We start from the raw sequence: 10,438 nt of genomic DNA, 5'->3' as shown, positions 1-10,438 counted from the left end.
AATTTATAGGCCCGGGTCCGGATAGGATGGCGTCTGGGTCCGGACACGCGCGTGGTCCGCCTATTAGTCACCTCGGCTGTACTCTGAACTTTCAAACCGTCTGATACCTGCCGAGTCAGGAAACACTTCAAAAAGTAAAAGCACTGGTTACGATATGCGACACGATCCCGCTTAACATTATATTTTGTAGACACTAGTAGCAATAACTCTCTAAATAACCAAACAAATAAATAAATTAAATCATGCAAATACAGTCATCAGTTTCGATTCACAGAAAGCACGTGACGTTGATCAACCACACTAAACGTTGCCCGTCAACTTTCGATTCTCAGAAACGTTGGTACAAGTGTTGATCTTAGCCTTAAGAAAACGTCAAATCCGTTGTAGCCTACGTGCGATTCCTAAATAATAAATTCGTTTTTAACATAAACAAACCGATCTGTGCATAACGTTATTAGGCTACTGGATCACTGAAACTGGTAAGCATTGTAGGCCCTATTATTGAAATGTAAACGTGTCTGTGGCATATGCTTTACAAAGTATAGTGACAATTCATGATGATAGACATTCAGATATTCAAGTAGGCTGTAAAGTGCTGTACTGTGGACTATAAAACGAAACTGCCTGATCGGTATCATCTTGTAGTCTAACTAAGACTAGACTTAGACTTCTTATTTACAGATGTTTATTCAAATGCTAATTTAGGTTTATTAACGAATAGGCTAAGTGTGAAGACCAGCATGTGTTGCCTTTGTTTCAAAATATTTAGATTACAACTTTTGCAATTATCGTGAAACATGAATTTCATATTTCTTCCCTAGAGTAGGCTACAAGCTTCCTAGAGGGTATGGTGGCATGGTGCTTGGTGGTTGACAATGAAAACATTGTATTGTTGTACTAACTAAAACTGTTGCATTGTTACAATAATTGTTGCAATATTTTGTGTTCTCTGCAATAGTGTTGCAAGTGCAAAGTTTTATTAAGTAATTTAACTTTTCCGCAAATGTTTTTGTAGATTGCCATCATCAAGAACCATCATGAGTGTTGTAACTTCCAGACTGACCAGAAATCAAGAGAAGAAGATCAGTTCTATGTTTGGCCATGCCAGACTCAATCTAATATACAAAGCTAGTGTCCATGGCTATACTTCCAATAATTTTTACTATAAGTGCAGCCAACAAGGTCCTACCCTGACAGTTGCATACAACAATACAGGATTCATATTTGGAGCATACATTAGTAAGGACTATGCACGAACAGGGGCCAATGTTGTTGATGAAAAAGCTTTTTTGTTCAGCCTTGATGGAAGGAAGCAGAACCCTGAGCCTTATCGTGTCAAAAGTGTCACTGGCCAGGCTTCCTTCACTGACGGAAACACTGGGCCAAATTTTGGATCTCTGATTTTCCTCTACAACCATGATGCCACCGTCTACAGTAACCCTGGGAATTTTTTCAACTTTGATCCATTAAAGATGCATGGAAATGATTTACAGTTGACTGAATGTGAAGTCTACAGAGTTGAAGGTGAGTAGGATGTTAAGCAACATAATGTTTATATTATTATAATATGTCAAATATTGTTAGTGCAAAGTTTGCAGTATTTAAAAAAAAAGTGTATTTAAAGTGGAATCTTTTCCCTTTGTTCCCGTAGAGTGTGGTGCTCTCCTGGAAAAGCCTTGGAGGATTGTCATTTGGAATCCTGAGTATATCATTTTTACTTTTTAAAAACTTAAAAGCCACACTGAACATTTACCTTCTCTGTCCTTGGTGTTTTGTACAACGGCATATTAGGGCCACTCTAGGTGAAAACAATTCCGGGGGTCGGGATAATATTTAAAGAATGAACCTCACAATTTAATATATTAAAGACAAGATCAATTTACGAGAAAAACAACTTTGCATTAGCATGTCTCCGAACGACAGTGTCCACATATTTCCCATACTTTCATACTCTCTTCATAACTACTGATTGGTGGCACAAATAAGATAGACAAAGACCCCCCCACCATGGCAATGTCATTTTTTTTTCTACCTACAATGGCCCTTATGTGCCGATGTAGTTTTGTGATGGGATTATACGCACCTGCTGTCTGCAATAATGCAAAGAAGATGAATAGTTAATATGATTGTTTTTAGGAAGAGAAAAGACCTTATGGACACCATTGCAAAGTGGAAGCCTGTCATTAACTCGGTGAACCAGGTCAGTGTGCTGCTTGTTGGTCCGGTGGGGGCTGGGAAGTCAAGCTTCTTCAACTCTGTGTGTTCAGTCTTCAAAGGACACGTGTCAAGTCAGGCCAACACAGGCACTGCAGGGACCAGTCTGACCACACAGGTACTTATGATTAAAGTACACAAGACACGCAATTCACATCTGAATTAACCACATTTGAATGAAACTGCTAAATTTCATGTTATAAAAGCCTTGTCACGGGACGCTTGCATGGCATAGGTACTGCTTACCTGATGGAATGTCTTTGTATCTGTCAGTACCGCACCTACTCTATCAGAGGAGGCTACAAGGGAAAGCCCCTGCCAGTTGTTCTGTGTGACACCATGGGACTGGAAGAAGGGGCAAATGCTGGTCTGGACATAGATGATTTCACAAGCATCCTCAAGGGAAATGTGCAAGACCGCTACCAGGTAACACTGGTTTATTGTATGGTTTACTGCTTTTGATTTTACAATATTCTGGAAGTAGAACTTTTCAGGTGTTATGGAATAGCTTTCTGCTGAATAGATTTTTTTTAGAGGGAATTTAGATTTTTTTTTGGACTAATTTGGACTAAACTGCCAATGATAGGTATAGACCATACCTTCTCTCGCATTACTTCATAATATGAGCTGAAGAGACTGCTGTATAACTGTTCCAGTTCAACCAATCAATGCCCTTGCAAGAAGACACTCCTGGTTTCCGCAAATCTGTGACGCTGAAGGACAAGATCCACTGTGTGGCCTTTGTGATTGACGCCTCCAAAGTCAAACTCCTCCCAGACAGAATGATAGAAAAATTTGCAGCTCTCCGCAGGAAAGCCAACCAGCTGGGTCAGTGTGTAAAACATGTCATCCCTAATGATTATTACTACCAAATGTGCTGTATTAAATGTGAATTGTACATACATAAGAGATTATATGTATGAGAGAGAAAAGCAGATTATTTTGTCCTCTGTGTCACAGGTATTCCCCAACTTGTGCTCATGACCAAGGTGGATGAGGCTTGTCCTTTAGTTGCAGAGGACCTGAAACATGTTTACTGCAGCAAAAACCTTGAGACAATGGTGAGGAGTATATATCTTTTCCCCTCTGTTCAGTTACTACACCCTTTTAGTCTGAATATGTGCAAGCCTTTATCAATATGAGTCATTGTGTATTTGTTTATTTCACAGTCACTTCCTCTGTACCATTATTACTGCAAATTAGCAAGTTTTTAGTTGACTTACTTGGTTAAATGTAACCAAATGAGGGAGTTTTTAGTTGGCTTCCTTTGTTTAAGTAATTATTTTTCAACTCTCGAGTCGAGCTTTCTACCAGGAGTACATGTACATCTAGGTATTTATTAGTGTTGCGAAAGTAGTTAACACAACTGCCTGGGTTTTTGTTGTTATTTCTGGTCATGGTTCAAATATCTGGGGGCATCCATTGGACACCTTAGTTGAATTCACTGCCTTGCCAGTTTATTGAGCACTTAAACTTACATCTAACTCAACAAGATGCACACCATGTTCTAACTACTGACCAGCTTACCTAGTCGCTAGCTCCCTCCAATGTATCTCCCTCCCCAAAAGTCCATCTCTCTTTCCCGTTTCTCCACGTCTTAATCTTAATTCCCGTTTCAAAATAAAAGTCCCTTCACACTTTACGTGCTACGCATAGGGTGACCCGATGCAAACAGACTAAATATGGGAGTAGTACGTTTGTGAGGGACAATGTTGGACATGTTACCAATTCTGAGAGGTAACCTTAAACTTTGATATGTCTATCTAACTGTATAAGAAACATCTGCCTTTTGGCTTGTAAACCCCTACACTTTGTCCTCTAGTTGATTCCACAGCACACCAGTTAGGCCATAAAAGATACAGGCTACAGCTTTAACTCTATGAAAGACATGATGAGCACACATGTAACATGTAACATGTCTTTATTGATAGTCATCCAACATGCATTGGCCAGTACAGGCCCATCAAAAGCAATTGTCCTTAAGCAAAGCAGAAATCACCATGCAGCTCAACCCAGCTGTATTAAAAGACAGTGTGCACAATGGGTCCAACTGAAGTCCTTAACAAATGCAAGATAAGAATAAAAAGATTTAAAAAATTAAACACGTATTAAAACTGATTTTGATCAGGATCCAAAGAGCCTTTGAAAAGAACGCAAAGAATTGCCTTCTCAACTGCCATAGTTACAACTATTAGCATCAGTTACGTTGGGGACATGTCCCCACAACGATTGGCATCAGTTACGTTGGGGACATGTCCCCACAACGATTGGCATCAGTTACGCTGGGGACATGTCCCCACAACGGTTGGCATCAGTTACGCTGGGGACATGTCCCCACAAGGCTTGGCATCAGTTACGCTGGGGACATGTCCCCACAACGATTGGCATCAGTTACGCTGGGGACATGTCCCCACAACGGTTGGCATCAGTTACGCTGGGGACATGTCCCCACAAGGCTTGGCATCAGTTACGCTGGGGACATGTCCCCACAACGATTGGCATCAGTTACGCTGGGGACATGTCCCCACAACGATTGGCATCAGTTACGCTGGGGACATGTGCCCACAACGATTGGCATTGCCATCACCACCACCGCTACTTTTGACCCTTGAAAATATAATCTCACTACAATGAATGGAAAGCGTCTCAAACATTGTGCTTAATCATCGTATAAAGCGGGACACCTGGTCACTCTAGCTACACATAAAACAAATATGCCTGTCAAGCTGATGATCAGTTTTGATGACCTAGATGGTTTTATTGGCAATCTGTAGTTCACAGAAGAGAATCTATGTTCAAAGTTGAAAAGATGCTATTAAACAATAGCATTTGCATTTAAATATACGTCCATGTGTTGATTCAGCAATAATTCTGTGATTTTACATTAAAACATCCATTATTACAAGCTTCAGTCTATAGAGGGAAGAAAAAGCAATCTATCGTGATTAATCACAGCAAATTGCGCAATTCATTTTTTTTTTTTATTGATAGCATTAGCTTTTTTTCCATTTCATAGTAAACATAGTAATCTGGCTTGGGACTGTGTTCTTGTAGATGCGTGAGGCTGCCGCCCAACTGGGAGTGTCCATGTCAGCTGTGATCCCGGTAAAGAACTACAGTCAGGAGCTGGAGCTGGACCCACTCACAGACATCCTGCTGCTCAGCGCTGTCAACCAGATGCTTCGGGTGGTAGAGAGCTACTTTGATGATCTCTTCCAGGACGAAGTAGAGAAGACTGACTACTAGAAGTCACATTTTGTGTAGTCCCACTTATTATTTATTTATATGTTACATTTATATCCTCTCACTACAAGTGTCCTACAACTTGACGTTCTGAAGGAAATTACTAGATCAGCCATATGTTATTTTCAAACAGCGCGATTTCCTGAAGCACCAACATTTATATTGAATACAAATCAACATATGTTTAGGATTTATTTACATTTGAGTCATGTTTACTCTCAATACTGACGTGAATATGGCTCGATAGCTTAATAATCAACTTACACTGAAGTTTGTTAGGCTTGAAATTAATGTTGCCTGTAAACCATGCATCACACAGTTGGGTCAAATAAGAATCAGAGCGTTGGAGTATGTCAACATGGAAATTAAATTCCTGTGTTTCTTTTGTTTAATATATTTAGTTTAAACTTGCTGGACTTGACAGTTGATCCAGCTTATGCAGGGATTCTGGTGATACTTGGCTTCTTCCTTTTCGTTTACATAGAGCCTTAGCCTTCATGTTCCATCACCTGTAATTCATATTGATGTTGGTCACCTTTACGAGTGGCTTTTTTTTCTTTGTAAGTCTGGTGAATCTGTTAATTAAAAGAAAATCCAGCATGGAGTGAGTGTCACACCAATTTTTTTACAAACCTTTTGACCTGCTGAACTTCCTTATTTTTCTTTTGAAGGAATTTGAAAACGTTGAAAGTTTCAATAGTTTTAATCAATGGATAATAAATATTGTACACAAGACATTGACATACTGGCACATAAAAATACTAAGTATATAATTACTAACAGCTTTACATAAGCTGGCGCCACCAGCCTGAAAATGTTGATTCTTGGTGTCAAGTTCATCAGAAGGGCAATTCTTTTGTCTTTTCCTCAGAGTCTTTTTGTATAGGAGACTCCCATGCCAGAAAATGGCTAAATAAAAACCCTGCAGACCATCCTGACCAGGTCTATGTTTCCACCATTGGAACTAAGAGAGAGAGCATTCAGACCCTCTATCTTTCCTCTATCTCAGTCTTTCTATCTTTTAATGGCGGTATTTGCCCAGAGAAACACACCCTTGCTCAGGAAGTAGGACTTCCCAGGTCTGCAGGAAGCAGCACCTCTACAATGTTCTCCCGCTGAGGTCTTGTAAAACAACTGCTTCTACAAAGTCTGAAAATGGATTGAGGAGAACCCCAAGTAAAAAGGAACCTGTCTCAGGAAGATGTAAAAAACGAGCCAAAAAAGTATCGAAAGAATAAAACAGTTAAAAACAGAAAATGGCAAAAATAAGAAATTTCTTGGCAAAGATACTAAGAAAGTTTCAACATGTCAGTCTGTTGAGCCAAACAGAAGTAACAGCCAGGCAGGCAATTGTGGGATATTTTTTATGTTAATGTGAATATGGAATGGACTGGTTCTCAGCGCAAGGTACAGTACAGGAATAGATAAGAACACTTGCGCCAGATAAGGACATGCTTACAGTAAGGAACTCTTAGAATAGCAAAAAGTGCCAAGTGTACAGTAGACAAGAAGTCTGGCTCTCTGAAGAGACAGTTGTCAGGTCAAAGGTGGCCTCAGAAAATAGACCCCCTGGGGGTAGTCGATACAAGCCCAAATACAGATGATTAGGGTAATTAATATGGGACAACGCCCCACAAAAACAAGGCTTAAATAGTACCAAGAAACCAGTACATGCGCTGAGATCGAGCTTGACCATGGACGTCTCCTTATTGTGACATTAACGATTACAATAAATACTATCAGATTTCTCTACAATCAGTCTCAGAAAATACATTGATAACAAAAAGAAATGGAATGATCAGCCACGACATATTTGGCGACCTATCGAAGGAACTGATCAGAAAAAGATCCGAGGGGGAACCGCTTGACCCAAGGCACCTAAATTAAAACGGTAAGCAGAATAATTTTTGCTAGCCAGACTGGGGAAATTGAGTCAATTGGAAAACCCTATCCTGGACAAAATTCTTCAGACAAAAACCCTGGAATGAGACTGAGTGTGTAAAATCTGAAAGTAATTAGGAAAAACTGTTCGTTTTATGTGTTGCATGTGAATTGCATGTGTTGCATGTGAAAATAATCTGAAAAGATTATTAAGGTGCTCGAGGAACGGCCTGAGAAAAAGGAAAGAACAAGGTTTTTTTTCCGTGTGTCTAGGAAAAAGTTATTTATAACTCATTAGGCACATTGTGAATTGCATGTGTTGCATGTGAAAATAATCTGATAAAATTATTTAGGCAATCAGGGGTTGCCGTGGAAAAAGGCAGGGCCTTTAATATATTAATTTACTAAAGAAAGTGGTAAATGGTGAGTAGAAAATTGTGTGTAAAGAAAGGGGTCTTCCTTGTCAATTGGAAGATTTGGAAAAACAACTTGTTGAGTTGTGATAAATGTTTGGTATGTCAGTAAGTACTGATATTGGTCATTGTATGAAGAAAAGTGAAGTTGAATGATTGGTTGATGTATGTGCTAAATAAGTTTTGTTTTTCAGGAAATAACAGTTCTGTGAAGAAGTGAGAATTGTGATCTGTAAAACATTTAACTTGAAAAACTGTCATTGAATATCCCTTTAAAGGTAATTTCGTGACTAACAAAGGAAATACGAAATGGTGTGAAATATATATGCGGATGCATACGCGTAAAATATTGAATACATCGTAATTAACATCATTCAAAGTATTGTAATTTGACCATAATAACTGATCAACTTTGACTTCTTTGGCAATCATTGTGAGTACGGGAGAGTCGCTCCCGAGAGAGAGAAAGGGAGACACGCGGAAGGCAACGGGTGGGGGCTATTCCAAGCCCACAAGCCTGAGTGTGTTGTAAAGGAGGGGCTGTTATGCGCATTTGAGCCACAAGTGAATTTCTGCATACACAAGTAGAACCGAGAGTAGAAGGGAATAATATAATACAAATAATTCTGTGGTAATTTCTGGACTTAAAAATGGCTTTGGTAGACACAGAACAAATTACACCGTTGGAGGAGATAAGTAAATTGTACTCATCAGAGGCGAGTATTATTGAAAAAATTTGTAAAAATGGATGATCGTACAAAAAATGATGCGACCCGTGGCCAAAAACGGCTCTTGGGATTCTGCAAATGGAAGGAAAAATATATGACCATAAGCATAAAGAAACAAGTAAAGTACGGGAGACAAAGAGAAAACAGGAATTATTAACGTTGCGCGCCTTTATGAAAATAGCGAAAAACAAGGCTCTGAGCCAGAAACAAAGTTCAGAACAAGTTAATGATCAAAGTAAGAAAAGGGAACATGAAGACAGAAATGCCTTCAGGCCCCCACCGTATGTATTCTCAAATGAATCTTTTCCTGCAGTAAATAGACTGTATCCACAGTCACCTGTTGTTCAAGGCGCTGCTGTAGAAATACAAGGGACCATACAGGGCGAATTGAGTTGACTCACGGTTTAGAAAAAAGGTTTGGGCAAATGATGAATGATGTGAGTACGGTAGTACATGAAATATCCTGTAAATTGGGAGGAATAGAGGGAGGATCAGGTCTGGCAAAAGAGGGACCAGCTTGGAAGTGAAACGCCACAAGCGGCAGGTGGGGGAACCGTCAGTCAGAAAAGCGGGGGAGAAAAGAATGACAGCAAGTTAAATGTCGAAAGTATCAGTAGAAAATCTGGGTCTTGACCATAATGAAATGATAGAAGGAAAAGATTATAGTCATTTAGATGAGGAAGATAGAGAACAAGTAAGAAGATACGAAAGATTCCCAGTCTTTCGACAGACATGATCAGTGACACAGAGAGAGAGATGAAGGAATTTAGTGAAAAGAATGCAAAGGACGATTGGGGTGGTCTGTCAAATATCAAGGGAAATTTCGGCATAGACAACGATTACGAGGAATTTTGGGATAAAATAGATGAAAGAGTTTTTAACTTGAATGATTTCGTAACACAAACGCTAAAACAGCGAATCTCAAAGGAGGAATGGAAACACTTGATGAAGGAAATAGAACACGAGGATGCGTTGATTAGAGACATTATGGAGTCCGGGGTAATAGTAAAAGGGCATAAAAAATACGATAAAGCCACAAGGTATTTACGAGTTTAAAGAAAATGCGGGAGGAGGTCCTGGAGGGTTTGACGCCTGTGGTTAGGAAAAAGAGCTGGCAAAAAGTGCACACGGGACAAAAACAGGTGGTACAGAAGTGACATTTGAGATCTCAGGAGGGCGCATTGAGGGAAGTTTATAAATGAAAAGACCAGGAAGTCCCAATGAGGAGGGAACAGGAGATGACCCATTGCTTCCATTAAGCTTGGAATGGCAGCAAAAAAAGTAGCAACAAATTACGTTGGAAAAAGACTAAAACAAACGCTGAAAGAAATAAAGGAATGGAGTAAGGGAAAAGAAAGTAGTGATTCAGAAGAGGAAGACGTAGGAATAGTAGAGCAATGCTCTGTCACTATGTTGACTAAGAAGGAAGTTCTTAAAGAAGTGGAGAAAGAAAAACAAAAAAGGAAAAAGATTCAGGATAAGGTTAAACAAATTGAAGAGGTCCTCGAGCGACAGGAGAGAGAAGAAGGAGAAAAAGCTACAGAGTCCTGTTCAAAGAGATACAGAGTCCTGTTCAAACTATTGACGTAGTCATGCCTCTTATAAATAAGGGTCAGAATGATGTTTATCAGCCATGGGGGCATTCGGACATGGCTGGACTGGTCTCACGACTGCCCATTTTGCAGGATAGCGCATCAAATTTCATCACTAGACTGGAAAGTGAGATGGAAGGAAAAAGCCTCGCAATTGGCGACATTAAATCATTGTTGAGCCATATCCTCACGAAAGAGACTACCTTATCCGTTTTCAACAGAGTGAACTTGGGAGCACTCATAGGGGATACAATGGTGGATGCAACGCCTTTCAATAACTACAGAGCACGAATTTGGCAAGCGCTAAGAGAAGCGTACCCCAGCACATTCTCCCTGTCAAGCGTGGTCGTAAATAAACTAAAGGCAG

At 39.8% G+C, this 10,438-nt stretch overlaps 1 protein-coding gene across 1 annotated transcript; it reads left to right on the top strand.

The window, feature by feature from the left end:
- The first annotated feature begins 17 nt into the window (after positions 1–17).
- LOC122131229 (interferon-induced protein 44-like) lies at positions 18–6,061 on the top strand. The gene is made up of 8 exons (XM_042706120.1): positions 18–479; positions 1,016–1,524; positions 1,652–1,703; positions 2,137–2,332; positions 2,488–2,640; positions 2,871–3,042; positions 3,175–3,275; positions 5,269–6,061. Exons 2-8 carry the CDS (start codon positions 1,038–1,040, stop codon positions 5,458–5,460), a joined length of 1,353 nt encoding a protein of 450 aa, XP_042562054.1. The 5' UTR covers positions 18–479; positions 1,016–1,037; the 3' UTR covers positions 5,461–6,061.
- Positions 6,062–10,438: the final 4,377 nt, after the last annotated feature.

This window comes from Clupea harengus, unplaced genomic scaffold, assembly GCF_900700415.2.
Source record: "Clupea harengus unplaced genomic scaffold, Ch_v2.0.2, whole genome shotgun sequence".
Lineage (NCBI taxonomy): Eukaryota > Metazoa > Chordata > Actinopteri > Clupeiformes > Clupeidae > Clupea > Clupea harengus.
The sequence above is the reverse complement of the archived record's forward strand: the minus strand, read 5'-3'. Positions and strand labels throughout refer to the sequence as shown.